Below are 15850 nucleotides of genomic sequence, written 5' to 3' on the forward strand. Positions count from 1 at the left end.
AAGCAGTGATGAGAAATAGGGAAGTGAGCATGGAAGTTAAGAAGTCACTGCATGTTAGTACTGTGATCCCTACCCTGACGTGAGGCATGGACCTTGCAAGAGGGGAACAAGTCAAGAGTGAGAGCAGTGGAAATGAGTTACTTGAGAGGAGCATGTGAAGTGACGTGGAGAGACAGGTTGACGAATGAAGAAGGGAAGGAACGTTGTGGGGTGGATGTGGATGTGGTTGAGAAGATTAGGAAAAATACAATGAGGTGGTTTGGACATGTGAAGAGAATGGAGAATGAAAGACTGACTAAGAGGGTGTATGTAGGTGAGTGGAAGGAGGGAGAGGGAGGGGTAGACTGAGGATGAGGTGGAGGGATGGAGTAGAGAGGTATATGAGGGAGGGGGGGTGAGCTGGGGGGAGGGTAGTCAAATGGTGGGTGACAGAGCGACTTGGAGGCGTTTTGTCCGCGGCCACCCTTTGCAGGATTAGGGCGTCGGGCTATAGATAGATTCCCCTACTAAATTCTTTATCATCCTGTCTAACTCACTTTATCTCCTTCAAGAACATTTTCTTACATTCCCTGCACTTTACAATAAAATTCCTTCCAAATTCCCCATCCATTCTCTTCTTGCTCTCTCTAAATAATCTTTTCATCTCTCTTTTCCTCTCTACATATAACTCTCTTTCCTGGCTCTCAACTTCTTCCATGCCTCTGCTTCCCATCCACTCACCATATGCTTTTTTCTTTAGTGCCACAGCTTGTCTCACCTCTTCCTTCAACCATGCTGTTCCTTGCACCCCCTTTCATCTTCTCTTCACCCAGCGCACCACCCCACACACTGCAAAGATTTCTTCTGTGAATGTCTTGCACACTCCTTCCATCTCCCCCATCTGTTCCAAATCATATTTACCCAATTGCTCCTCCACTTCCTTCTTATATTCTTTTTTTCCATCTTCTTGCAATCTTTCTACCCTACTTGTCTGGACCACTTCCTCCTGTCCTTCCCTTCTCCATTGCACTTGAACCTTGACTCTCACCACCACCATATGGTGGTCAGAAAGTCGACTCCCTCAACATCTGTATGCTCTTGGATCCATTACATACCTTCTCATTCTCTCATCCACACACACAGAATCAATCAATACCTTCCACTTAGTCAGTTCACAACCCTCCCTTCTCATCACTTGCCACATATACCTGTGGATCATTTTGTGCTTAAAGAGGGTATTGGACATCACCATCCCCCTCTCTGCACAAATGTCCACTAGAGCACTGCCATTCTCATCCTCTTCTGCAGGCACACCCCACTCACCAACTACTTCATCCACCTTCGCATTCTCTACTTTCCCATTCATATCTCCAATCAAAAACACTATCTCATTCCTCTCAAACTTTTCCATGCATACTTCCACATTTGCCCATGACTTTTCTTTCACTGTGCTTGCATGATCTTGCGTTGGTGCATACTCACACACAATCACCCATGTTTGTATTCCTACTTTCAATCTCACCCACATAATCCCTGAACCACCTGATCCATATTCCTTTATATTCTCCTTCCATCTCTTGAATACGACAATGCATACACCCTCTTTTGCCCTCCCATTCTCACCTACTCCTGCACTCTCTCAAACTCTCATTACTCCTGTTAGTCTCAGTTAATCCACATACATTTACTTTTGCACCCTGAAGCACCTGGACAATCTCTCTCTCCTTCACCTCATCATTCACACCCCTTAAATTCCATGTTGCAATCCGTACCACATCCTTTGTCCGCTCCCTGGTCACCACCTGTCTGTCTATCCTGGTCCAAGGATTCTCATCTGTACTTTTAGTTAGTTGTATTCTGGAGAGTGGCACCAACCCTCCGCCAACCCACTTGTTGACACTTTTGGAGCACATTTTGGTTGGATATAAGTTTACCACCCAGCATACTAAATGATTTCCTGGTTTACAGGAAACCATTCAGCTTGCCATTCAATGCAGAGTCACCCTGAAATAGGGTACCACCACACCAATTAAGTGGATGATGGGTGCACACACCATCCGCATCTAATCTAACCTAAATTTTCATATTTTAACCTAATTAATCCAAATCTAATAATATCTAACCTAATTTATCCTAGCCTAATACCCAAATAATAACCCCTAAACATACTGGAGGGACTGGATCAGCAATGTTTACATCAATGACCCAGATGACCTTTTTCTCTCATATTGTTCATAACTAACTTTGTGACCCCACATTCTTATCAAAGTATTTTATCTGTGAATATGAAATTTTCACAATTAACCATTCCTAACCATCAACTTCTGTTCTTGTAAATACGACACTTAGCGTAACATTGCTCGTTCTTTTAGTTAAGTTTACCCTTAAATATTACAGTGTCAGTTCAGCTTACTCTACATAATTACCACAGTCAAATCAAAAGCTTACTTCCATGACTGGTATCCACTGAGGCACTTCACTTTACAAATGAGTGTGGAATGCAAAAAGTGTTATTATGTTTCAGGGTTGTTTGCACGTGGATGCCAGTTGCCGCGAGGCACGCCTTACCCATAGTAACTGATACAGAGTTCCCCAGTGACCTACCAAACTCACTACTCATATCTTCACATACATTTTCACTCACCTGTCTGGCCAGAATGGTGTAAAAACAGCTATTTGAAGGGATTTAACCTAGAAAGACATTTCTAATATAATAAAAATGATGAGATGGAGGGATGGGGTGGAGAGGTATATGAGAAAGGGGGGTGTGAGTTGGGAGCAGGGCAGTGAAATGGCAGGGGACAGGGCGACTTGGAGGTGATTTGTTTGTGGCCACCCCAAACGGGATTGAGGCGTCTGGCAATAGATAGATAGAAAACAATAAAACATTTCACTTGTTTTTTGTTGTATATTATACAATATTTCCTGCTGATTTTGCAATCTATCAGAAATTATGCAAACTACTTTGGTCCTCGCAAAAAATAAACACACACACACACACACACACACACACACACACACACTATATCCCAACATTACTGTAAAGTAAGAATATTTGCTTATACTAAATTTTTTAAAACAGTACAGAGCCCTCAAGAACAACCTCTTAAGAGTTACTGATGCAGTATGTGGTTGGACAAGAGGCCCACCAAGACATGAAGTAACTTGGTGGTAGGATGAAGGTGCAGAAGTAGCAGTTAAGGAGAAAAGAAGGTTTTTCCAAAAACGGAAGAAGGGTGGTAACAAAAAGGAGTACTTGGCTGCCAATCATAGGGCTAGAAAAGAAGTTTTCAGGGCAAAGTCTGAGTCACAAAGACTTTTATCTGATAACATAAATTATGTGGAAAGGAAGAATATGATATTTAAGGAGGCAAATCAGATGAAGAGGGAAAAATGGGACATCATAGGTGAGCAGTGTGTGAAGAATAATGAAGGATAGGTAGTGGTGAATGGTAGGGATATTAAAGATACATGGTGACAGCATTATACGAGGTTGTTGAATGGGGACTTTGACTGGAACATGGAAAATTCGGAGCCAGCAGATCCAGTGTTTGACCCCTGGCCTATGATTGATGCTGCTACTGTGAGGGAGGCAATAAGCAGGATGCAGGTAGGGATGGCAGCAGGTGTGTCTGGGTTGACTGCTGAAATGTTGAAGGCCTCAGGATATATAGGAATGAGGTTAGTCACTGACCAGATTAATACGATTATATATGAGTGTGTTGTCCCAGACAATTGGATGAAGAGAGTAATTGTAAATGTGTACAAGGGGAAGGGTGATGCCCTGGAAAGAGGAAATTAAAGAGGTAAAAAGCTTTTATGTCAGATAATGAAGGTAAGAGAGAGAGTTCTAGAAGGTATGATCAGAAAAAGAATGAATATTGATGAAATGCAGTTAGGGGTTTATGTCAGGCAGGGGAACCACTGATGCCATATTCACTGTTCGACAGATTCACAAAAAATATAAAGGAAAGAAAAGGGAAATGTACTTTGTTTTTGCTGATTTGGAGAAAGCCTCTGACATAGTCTCTAAAGAGGTGGTGAAGTGTGCAATGAGCAAGCTTGGGATGGAGAAGTGGCTGGTTAGGGTGGTTATGACCATGTATGTAGGTGCTCGCACTCAGGTAAGAGTGAATGAAGATTTGAGTGATGAGTTTGCTGTGAATGTTGGTGTGCATCAGGGGTCAGTTTTGAGTCACTTGTTGTTTATCAAGGTACTTGAAGCCCTCTCACATGACTTCAGAAATGGACTCCTGTGGGAGATGGTGTAAGCTGATGATTTGGTGTTGATTGCAGAGAATGGGAGGGAGGTGGAGGAAAGATTTGAGAAGTGGAGAGATGGTATGGGGCACAAGGGATTATGAGTAAATGCAGATAAGACAAAAGTGATGGTATTTAGGGTTTGTGGCAGTACTGTCAAAGAAGAGGGAGAGTGGCCATGTGCAATTTGCCACAAAGGTGTGGGAAGTAATTCCATGCTGTGCAATGTTTTTGATAAGTGGGTGCATAAGAGATGTAGTGGTATTAGAGGCTGTGTACGAGATAATACTGAGTTTATGTGTGCGGCGTGTCGGGGAGAGCAGGTGGAGATTGTCTGGCGTGAAAGGATTGAACTTGCTGGTGAGTCTCTAGAGTGTGTGGAAGAGTTGTTATTTGGGAGACGTTATGTGCTGGAGGAGGGGGGCTGGAGTAGCTCCGTGGCTAGGGTGAGAAGTCGTTGGAGGAAGTTCAGGAAGCTGTCTTCTCTCCTGACACTGAGAGGGCTCTCCCTACATGCTAAGGGGTCTTTGTATGCAGCATGTGATAGGAGTGTAATGCAGCACAGCAGTGAGACCTGGGCAGGAAAAGAAGAGGATATTCGCAGCCCCAAACATACAGAAATGACAATGATTACGTGGATGTGCAGTGCATCCCTGTGAGAATGGCCTGGGGGGTTGGGTTTACGATGGAAGGGTTGAGAGGTAGGATGGGCTGGAGTGTACTGGTGCTGTGATGAGGAGAGGTAGACTGAGGTTGTTTGGGCATGTGGAGAGGATGGGGGATGATAACTGGGTGCAATAAAAGTGAGAAGCATTAATATTGGGGGTGGGGTTGCAAGAGGTAGACCGAAAAAGAAGGGGGACGAGGTCATTAACCCCTACACCGCGGGCTTGTTTACCAATGACTTGCGTGTCCCGCGGGGTTATTTGGGCTCCGACAGACTCTCAAAAAATATTTGCCAAAAATCAGTTATTAGTCCTAGAATAATAAAATTACATATGCTTATGGCACATACCTTCAGCTTTCTCCTGGAATGATTGTTGAGCCTTCGTCGGTTACCATAGGACTTGTGGAGACCTCTGAAGTAGGGTAACTAAGTCTCCACTTTACACTTCCCGACAACCCGTAAAATGATTACCACAGCCAGATACAAACACTATAAACACTATTCTACAATTTTCAAGTAGTTTGGGATCCATACTCAAAAAAAAAAAAACACTGTGAAAGCAATGGAAATTACGAGCGCGTCTGATCATCGCACTGGCACTAGTTCGCTCTTGGTACTCTGTCATTTATTATTCATAAAACCTCTCACACTTTATATTTCTATTACTATATAACACTTATATATATCTACAGTCTTTATCCATAAGTTTCCTTCAGTAGTATTAGTTTATTGTCACTGTAGGGATTCAATTTCTTTCAGTAAAATACATAGCATTCACTTTCTCGTCCTGTATACTAGCATTGAGAGTGAATGTCACTTTCATCTTCACTCTCATAACTCATAGTATTCAGACATGCTAGAGTGAAACTTTCACTTTCATTACTCCTAGGGTATATACTCGTATTCTTATAATACTACTCATTTACATTTCTATTTACGTTCCCTATTTTATTTACGTTATTTACATTTCTATTTTATTTACACTGTGTTATGCACTGTCACTTGAATTAACTTATAAAACTATTTTCCATTGTTCACGTATATTTACATTCATTACTTTCACTTGCTGTTTACACATTATTTACACATTATTTACAATTCCACTTGCACTGTTTTACTCAATAGAAAGATCGTAGTCACTCTTTTATCAATTGTCAGCCCTTTACCTCTTTCCACACGAGGTTTAGTAGGGGGTAAAGGTCACAGGGCCCTTTGCATGGGGGTGAAAAAGTCCTTGAAGTCAGCAAGAAGAAACACACGTACCCTCACTTCGGAAGATGAGAGTAAACTGATAACAGAGGGCCGGGGTGGAGGCCTACTTAGGGGTTATTCAGAGCTACCAATGTTAGCTCTTGAAACAGCTATGTCTAGCACTGAAATGATTGGCAGGAAATCTAGACAATACATTATAAATTAGGTAGTTCCAGGTGAATGTAAATATCACTTAGGCTTCTCCCTTCCCTCCTTACTTGTATATTTATTACGAAAATAGATTAGAGGCCTACTTAGGGGATATTCAGAGCTACCAATGTTAGCTCTTGAAACAGCTATGTCTAGCACTGAAATGATTGGCAGGAAATTTAGACAATACAGTATAAATTAGGTAGTTCCAGGTGAATGTAAATCTCACTTAGGCTTCTCCCTTCCCTCCTTATATGTATATTTATTACGAAAATAGATTATACGGCATATTTCAAGGGGAAAAAAACCGAAAATTAGCGAACGAGTGCACGTGAGGTGTTGTCAGGTGATAATTAGCCAATTCCAGGTGTATGGCACTCTCACTTACCTTATTTCTTTCTTGTATATATTATTTGGTATAGGAATAGGAGATAGGGCTTATTTCAGTGGATGAAATCAGTGAAAAATTCCAGGGAAGATTTACTTAGCGTAGCACGGCCGGGCAGGCGAGAGGATAGGGTAATGGAGGGGGGGTAGGGAGGGGAGTCAAGAACAGGGAGAAATGGCTAAATTGTCAACAATGGATGGGAGTACAGATGAGATTAGGAGTGCTGACTAGTGTTGGACATTGGCAGTACTGATAGATGATACAAGCCCCCACTTGGAAGCCCAGGTGAATTCAAAATAACACAGAATCACAAAAGCGACGCCCTGCGGTATGATCCCTTGCTCCCAAGCGTCACGAAAGTGACGCCCCACTGTTAAGGGGTTAAGTGTGACCTCAGGGTTATGGGACTGAACAGGGAGGCTGCCACAGATCGAACAGCATGGACAACCACCATTAGGTGACCAAGGCCAACACATCAGGGCACGTTGGAGCCTTCAAAAACGAAACGAAACGAAACGATTCGCAGGCTTGAACATACAGAAATGATAAAGATTATGTGGATGTGCAGTGCATCCCTGGGTGCAAGGCCTGGAGGGGCTAGGTTTACAATGGATGACCTGAGAGGCAAGATGGGGCACGAGTGTATTGGTGTTGTGAAAAGGAGTGGAAGATTGAGGTGGTTTGGGTATTTGGAGAGGATGGGGGATGATAATTGGGTGAAGAAGGTGAGAAGTGTTAACACTGGGGGGTGAGGTTGCGAGGGGCAAACTGAAAAAGACGTGGGACTAAGTCATTAAGTATGACCTCAGAGTTAACCCCTAGGCGCCGGTCCACGTCATATGACGTGTTGGTAGAGGCCTAAGGTCTAAGTCATATGCCATTTTAATTTTTCGCGGGCATGTTTGAACTTAGTAGCACACCATATGGAGTTAGAGTATTGTCCCGGCATGGCTGGTGCATGGGGTAACGCTGGCTGGCCAGGGGAGGGGGTGGAGGTGTGGGTGGGGGAGGGGTGGGAGGGCAGCCCAGCAGTGAGGAGGGCTGTGGTGGAGGGAGTAGAGAGTGTGTGGCCTTGGAACCAGCTGATACTGGTTCAGGGTAGGGGGTAGGGGTCATGAGGGGTGGGGTGGGGAGGGATGGGGTGGGTTGGTGGGGAGGGTTACTAGGGGGTCCTGAGGGGTGTGGGGGAGAGTGTATGGGTGCTTGAGTACACTTGTACTGACCACAGCCAGCTTTTAGGGCGTACCATACTGTCAAGAATTACTAAAAAAATTGAAATAAGGTGTAAATAACAGTGAATACCTAAAAAGACATAATTTTGTTAGAAAATAAGTATCATGGAAAACATAAAATAAGCCAATCTTTATTAGTTACTTTCTTGTGTTTTTTTGCTATTTTAGTTGTAATATTGTGTTCATATGGCATTGTGGATTAGTGAGAGAAACAAAGACACAATCAACACTTATTCTGGCACGAGGTAATCATCCCTCTTCCCTCCACCAAAACCGCTAACACACCACCGCGACCTTGAACATGCTCAGTCCAGCTGCCACACACCGGCTCCCTCACACCACACCACCACCTCCAAATCGCCAACAGAGAATAAGTATGTGCTTTTTATGTGTTTTTTGTCATTTGTGATTGATTTGTGATGAAAAAAAAAAAAAAATACTGGGGGGAAAACTGATTTTCCTGAAAATAACACAGTTCTTGGGCATAGAAAGGTATACCCTTGCCCAGTGCCTAGGGGTTAAGGGACCGAATGGGGAGACTGCCAGAGATCAAGCAGCATGGTGAACCACCATTTGGTGACAAAGGCTGACACATGCAAGCATGCTGGAACCTTCAAAAAAGAAACAAGACAATTTTAGAAAGTCTGACATTATGATAACAACAGGTGTGTATACTACTTCTGTGCCTTTGAAATCATTTGAGCATTCTATTCATAATGATGTCACTCTGTTAAGAGATTATGAAGCACAAAAATTAGCATTACAATTTGTATAATAGAAAATACAGTATCGGCACGCATTTGACCCGAATATTACTGTTCACAATTGCAGGGAGTGAGCAACATTTCATAAAACTCTTCTTCTACCTCAATTGTGATGGTGGAGGCCAATGAAAAGTCAGTATTCACAGTTAAAAGGTCCTCATCAATGAAAACAACTCACTCATGTGATAATGTCATGGGCTGATGAGATAAGAGAATGTCTGAGAGTCTCAGGTTCAGCCCAGCTCAGGTGCATGATCACGATGCTTTGGAGCCGAAAAATGTGCTATAACAGCAGGAGTGCATATTTTTCTCATAGTGATAACAAAGACTGCTATAACCAAAGGATCACTGTACTGTCATTACAGAGAAGTATGACTGACATTTCCTCAGTTTATGATTTTAAATTGCTTTTTTAAGAAAAGTAGCTCAGTAAAAAATGAAAGTTGCAAATCAAGATCATTTTCTCAATAGTGTGCTTCAGAAATTTTCTGCCACATTTCCTCTGTTGTTCTTCCTTTTATTTCTTCCGGTCTTCTGATATTCTTTTCTACACCACTTTACCATGAGTCACTCTCACCCAGGCAGAGTAAAGAAATCTGGCAGCAGTTTAAAAAAAAAAAAAAAAAAAAAAAAAAAAAAAACAGATTGAAAAACTTACACAGGCTCATTGCCTTTGGATGCAACTGCTACCTGACCATTATCATTAATGATGGGGAGAAGTTAAATAATTCTCTTAACACAACACTAAGAGATACCTCCATTATACTTACACAGGAAGCTTAATAGTGGACAAATACTGCTACAGTAAATACTCTACTACCAAAAGAATGAAATATCCTCACCTGTGATCTGGTCTTGCTGTAGAGCATCTGGTCATGGGTGGCAAAGGCAGGGAAGGAGATGGCACACAGAAGGCTTGCATCCACATTCTGGTGAGCAGTTATTAGTTTACAAGGACTTTCTTCTCTACTCAATGTTACATTACTACATACATCTAAGAGAACACTGAATCTCTCACAATTTGACACTCCTCAGTTTAATTCTGTCATAAATATATATATATTTTTTTAAATGGTGGGTTTTAAAACTTGTAAAACCCTACATTCACTAGCTCGACGGGTCTGATACTTGCAAAACTACAGTACAGTCAGACTTCCTTGACTGCTGGTTTTGTTTCTGCAATTTTTCTAAATAATTTCCATACAAAAAAATGCAAAACCTAAAATCGCCCTTCATTGTTGTTAGGCTACGAGAAAATTCTAGAAAATTCAAAGATTGCACAGGAGTACTGCTTGCCAACCATCCCCAGAGACTACCAATGTCACTCTAACTAAGAAGTCATGTTCTCATTGGGCAAGGTGGCTGTGATTCTCACTGGGCTGCTCTATAAGCCACGAATTTAACCCAACAACAGCTGCATTAGGTTTCCTGGTCTACCCCCCATGTGCCACAAAAAACGAGAAAAAATTTCTCAAAAATAATTTTTTTTCATATGAAATGAAATAGTGCATGGAAAAGTATAGGAAAAACATATATGAGTTTATTACCTACCTTAGTTCAGCTGTGGTGAAGTAATGAAGCTGCACATCTGACCTCTCCCCTCCATACTAGTGGGTGATGGCAGGACGCGCACGTGGTGATGGAAATAGCTCGGTTGAGATGCCAAATGACATTATAAACGCGCCCATTTAAAAAAAAAAAAAAAAAAAAAATGCTCATATGATGTACAGTATGTAGCAGCTACAAGTTTTCCAACACAAGAAGTAGGTAGCAGCTATCATGTTAAGGAAGTGGTCAGTCCCAGTCTACCATCAATCATTCAAGGTAACAGCTGAACAATGACCTTGCCTGGCTTTGTACACAACTCTGAATTATTCCTGACCAGGACAGACATCCCATCCTCCCATACACTAAAAGACCCTCGTCTAGTGGCAGTGTGAAAACGAAGAGAGAAAAGTTGAGGTGTGCATAAAAATACAAGATTGTACGGGTGATAGGGAAGAAAAAAAAAAAAAAAAAAAAAAAAAAAATTACGTTAATAAATCCACCATATGGAGCATTTATCTAAAGAAAGAATAAATAAAAACACAGAAAGCATGCATGAAATGAAACAATGCTAAAAAGAGTGTCAATCTGCTACTGGTGAAGACAGAACAACTTTTTTCATGGTATCTTGAGAAGCAAGCTAAACAACACATAGCAGTGGAATTACATGACATCATCAAATAGCCAAGGACACCTACAGTACACTGCATTGGCCAGGAAACTGAATGTCTACAAATCACCAACATTCACTGCTTCTAAGAGTTGGTTGCACTCACTCAATGCTCATAATATGATAAAGTGCATTAAAATCTCAGAAGTGGCTAGTCCTGACAAAATAGAAACAAAGGAGTACCTTCAGGTATTGAAAAACATTATGGAAACAGGCAGTTACACACCAGAACAATTTCTAATATTAATGGAACATGTTTCAATTGAAAAAAATATGCCAACCAGAACTTTTATTACTGCAAAATTGGCATGGATGGGAAGCTGGAAAACTGTTAAGGGCAGGGGAGGCGGTGGCTCAATCGGTAGAGAGGTGGCCTGTGGTCCTACCGGACCCGGGTTCAAATCCCCGCTGGGGCAGGGAACAGTTTAAGGATTTGAACTACATGTAAAGCAGACTTTACCAATCTACCAGAAGACCCGCTGACATGTCGTAAAAGTACCACCGCTAATACCAATACGCCAGTCCTGTATGAGACAGCCCTAGCATGTATTCAATATGGACGGTGGGTGTTAGCGCCGAAGTGGTGACATGTAGTGGTGTATGATATGTAGGAGGACTACTGGGCCTTGAGAGCAGGCTGTGAGGCCTATGCCCAGAGTCGAGCAAAAAAAAAAAAAAAAAAAAAAAAAGTTTACTGTTCTGTTCACGACAAATGCCACAGGAACTTGCAAGATGAAGCCAACACTGATGTACAGAGAAAACAGCCCAGGGCACACAAGGGAGATTACATGAATAAACATGATGTTAACTGGAAGACAATCCAAAAAGCTTGGATATCTTTTTCACTGTTACTTATACAGTCTGACCTTTATTTTGCACACGAAGTGCAAGAATTCTGCAAAGGAAAACAACACAAATTTCAAGATAATTTTATTGCTAAACAATGCACCTAGTCATTCTCCTATGTTACCCTGATATCAAAGTTGTCTTTCTGCTACCAAACACCACTTCTCCTATAAAACCACTTGATCAAGAAATCATTGGTAACATACAGGCAACTTACTCATGAAATCTCTTTCATTTGATAAGCAAAGCCACAAACACATATGAAGAGTTGCGCGAGTTAGAGGCGGAAGAGACGGAAGTGAATGTGATGAAGGTCAGGACGCTGAACCAGAAAATGAAGAAGAAGAAACAGTAGGAAAATTCTGGAGATTCTTCAACATATGGGGGAAAAAAAAAAAAGCAAATATGATGGTTGACAGTTGGAATCATGTGTGACAAGCAACAATCTATCAAGCACAGTGCAATATGCTTGAAGGGTTGCCAGGAGATCGTCAATTTAAGGTGAATGGGGAACCTCTGTCAATGAGAGTAGTAGTAGAGGCCGCTGTAGCTGAAGCAAGGCAAGTCACTAGAAAAGGCTTCAGTGAAACCAATGAAGATGACATCAAGGAACCCATTCAACCTTCACTTGTCACTGCAAAACAACTGGTGACATGATACAGCATGAGGAGATGAGCAAGTAGTCAGCCATAATGAAACTCACCCTACTGACCTAAGTATGGCTGTCTTCACTGAACCGATCAAGTCTGGTGAAAAAAATACACTTGTAATTGACCAAGATCCAACTGTAGCTAGAGGTGAAGTCTCCAACAAATACCAGCTCATGCTTTGGCACTGTATCTGGAGTTCTGTTGCATCAACATCAATGCATGATGGCAGTGTTAGATCACAGATTTCTTCAGTTGGTGACATGCTCCTGCTCCTGAGGGTGACTCTGAGAGTGACTCAGAGGATACTGCTTCCATCATCTCATCCACAGACTGAAGGCCTTGATGACAAGGACATCCTAGCAGAGGTATAACAAGGTGATGTCAGGAATTAACTTCACTGTGGCCTCACAACTCTTTCCCATAAGTTACACTCTTATCATTATAGCCAGTATAGTGAGACTACACCATTATTTCTGCATTAATTAATTTCCTGTATAGCGGTTTATTGCTTTGCTACGTAATAAGGCTTGTTTGGGGGGTTTATATTCAAGCATTAGGTAAAAAAAAGTGAGTGTAGACTCGTGCACCCCAAACCAATTACCCCATTTATTACACTATTTGGTTATCATGGATTTTAGCTATTACAGTAGTTTGGCAAATTAATTAACCATGATCAAGGAGGTTTGACTGTACACTGCACACCTCATACCACACTTAGATTTGGTTCCTTTCTCACTTAACTTAATTGCCCTAGTAAATAATAGGAAAAGTGTATGGTAGGATACTTATTGACTGAGTTAGAGAAAGAATAGAGGAATTAGTTGGAGAAGAACAGGGAGGCTTTAGGAAGGGAAGAGGTTGTGTAGATCAGATATTCATTCTTAGATCTTTAGTGGAAAAGTTTCTAGAGAAGGGACAGAAGTTGTATGCGGCTTTCATGGATTTGGAGAAAGCATATGACAGGGTGGATAGACAAGGATTGTGGAAAGTATTAAGAATATATGGAGTAGATGGAAAGTTGTTGAATGCTGTGAAGAGTATGTATGATGGTGCCAAGGCTGCAGTGCGTGTGGATGGTGAACTAAGTGAATTTTTCTCTTTGAAAGTTGGGTTGAAACAGGGATGTGTCATGTCTCCATGGTTGTTCAATCTGTTCATGGATGGGGTAATAAAAGAGGTACAAGGTAGGGTAGTGGATGTTGGAGTGGCCCTGGTGAGAGAGGATAGTGTTTGGAAACTCCCTGTACTGTTGTTTGCAGATGATACTGTGTTGTTGAATGAAAACTAAGGGGAGCTGCAAGGCTTGGTGGATTAGTTTGGGAGAGTGTGCAAGAAATGGAATCTATAGGTGAATGTAGGGAAGAGTAAAGTGATGGTCGTTGAGAGAGGTGAAGTCAGTGAATGCACAACAAGGTTGGATGGTGAGGAATTGGAAAATGTGAGTACGTTTAAGTACTTGGGTAGTGTGATGAGTAAGGATGGAGGTTTGGAGGGCGAAGTGCTTGAAAGGGTACAGCAGGGAAGAAAGGTTGCCGGTTCTTTGAAAACAGTGATAAGAAACAGGGAAGTGAGCATGGAAGTGAAAAAGTTACTACATGAAAGTATTGTGATACCAACTCTAATGTATGGAAGTGAAACTTGGACATTGTTGGAAGGAAACAAGTCAAGAGTGAGAGCAGTGGAAATGAGCTATTTAAGAGGAGCCTGTGGAGTCACATGGAGAGACAGGCTGACGAATGAGGATATAAAGGAGCGTTGTGGTGTGGATGTGGATGTGATAGGAAGCATTATGAGGAACACACTGAGGTGGTTTGGCCATGTGGAAAGGATGGAGGGTGAAAGACTGACGAAGTGAGTGTATGTGAGTGAGGTGGAGGGGGGAAGAGGGAGGGGGAGGCCGAGGACGAGATGGAGGGATGGGGTGGAGAGGTATATGAGAGAGGGGGGTGTGAGTTGGGAGGAGGCCAGTGAAATGGCGGGGGACAGGATGACGTGGAAGCGATTTGTTTGTGGCCACCCCAAACGGGATTGAGGCATCTGGCAAAAAAAAAAAAAAAAAAAAAAAAAAAAAAAAACCATGCTGAAATGCAACATCAGCCAGGTACTTAAAGTAACTATTGTGTAGTACTGCAATTCAGCAATCAAGATTTGAATTAATATTGGGGCAGGAAGAGTACAGTACTGTAACAGAAAATCATCTAATAACTGATATCATATTGAATACAGCTGATTCTGATCTGATCTGTGCTTTACAAAATTACTGTACCAGTACGGTTCAGCACAAACTTCTCCAAGTTATCACAATGTGTCTTGTGCACCACACTCTTCATCATGGTCATAAATGGTATACTTATTACGGTTAATTAATACTAATACAGTGAGTAACTTGGTGGTGACCACTGACTGTTCAAAAGTTGACTTCCCAGAAATGCTGGCAATATCTGATTACTGTCATGAAGATAGGTTCAATACACTTTTTGCAAAGAACAGATCCCAATCACATGCACTACAGTGACAGATGCCAGATAACACCAAAGTACAAGGGTGTGTGATACATGCAACACATGCACAAGCATTCCTCCCATCTGTCACACTAAGCACAATTCTCCTCACCCTCTGCAACAACCCCCCCCTCTCACAACACAACCACAGAATCACAACTTAGTCTCTGCACACAAGCATTACAAGACCTGTCTAAAAAGAAACCAAACTTTTTAAATAGCGCACCAACTAACTGGTATGCTGTGATCACAATTGGAGCACTATGTTGCAGCAAGTTTGAGCTTTAGAGTAACACTAGCTGCATCATGCCACATCATTTAGTCACTGCAGTACATGCACTTGAGTGAACACGTACTTAAGGTGTTGAATGCTCCACGTGAATTTTCTTCTCTTTTATTTGTGTGTGTGTGTGTGTGTGTGTGTGTGTGTGTGTGTGTGTGTGTGCGTACATGCACACCATAGTAACTGGGAGATGGCAATGCTACTAAGACATAATAATGGATGTTTTCATTATACTCGGTATGTTTTGAGGTGAATGACTGTTTTGGTAAATTGTGAGCAGTTAAGAATGCCTTGTTAATTTTTAATGTTGCGAGAAAACAGCGCCACCAGTGAGAGAGTGTTATTGAAACAAGAGTGTTAAGACAGCTGCATCCCCTGTTCTCAAACAACCTCGCTATATACCCCTCCCCCACTATTCGACAGGGATGTGTTCCATAAAAAGTGGTTGATTAACGAATTGGTCAAATAATGAACCGATTTTTCACAAAAGATTGTTAAGAAATAGGGGGGTTAGGTTCCTGACCACTTTCGTCATTCAAAAAATAGTCGGCAAAGATGGGAAAAATACCAGTAAATATGAATGAAAGTGACACAAGGATCTGAGCTGTTTTCTTATAGACCTATGTTTTCAAGGAAAATAATTTTAGTACTACATACATCTTAG

General features: G+C 41.7%; 1 protein-coding gene across 1 annotated transcript in view; it reads right to left on the reverse strand.

Annotated features, from left to right (window-relative positions):
* Window positions 1-15850, reverse strand: part of LOC145414237 (putative phosphorylase b kinase regulatory subunit beta) — a 286779-nt gene that overhangs the window by 214450 nt on the left and 56479 nt on the right. Inside the window, exon 7 of the mRNA XM_080283817.1 lies at window positions 9534-9620. Within this exon, the coding sequence (XP_080139943.1) occupies window positions 9534-9620 (87 nt within the window). The remainder of the gene's footprint in view (window positions 1-9533; window positions 9621-15850) is intronic.

Source organism: Coenobita brevimanus, chromosome 98 (genome assembly GCF_032717465.1).
Source record: "Coenobita brevimanus isolate Jiangsu-jjx chromosome 98, ASM3271746v2, whole genome shotgun sequence".
Taxonomy (NCBI): domain Eukaryota; kingdom Metazoa; phylum Arthropoda; class Malacostraca; order Decapoda; family Coenobitidae; genus Coenobita; species Coenobita brevimanus.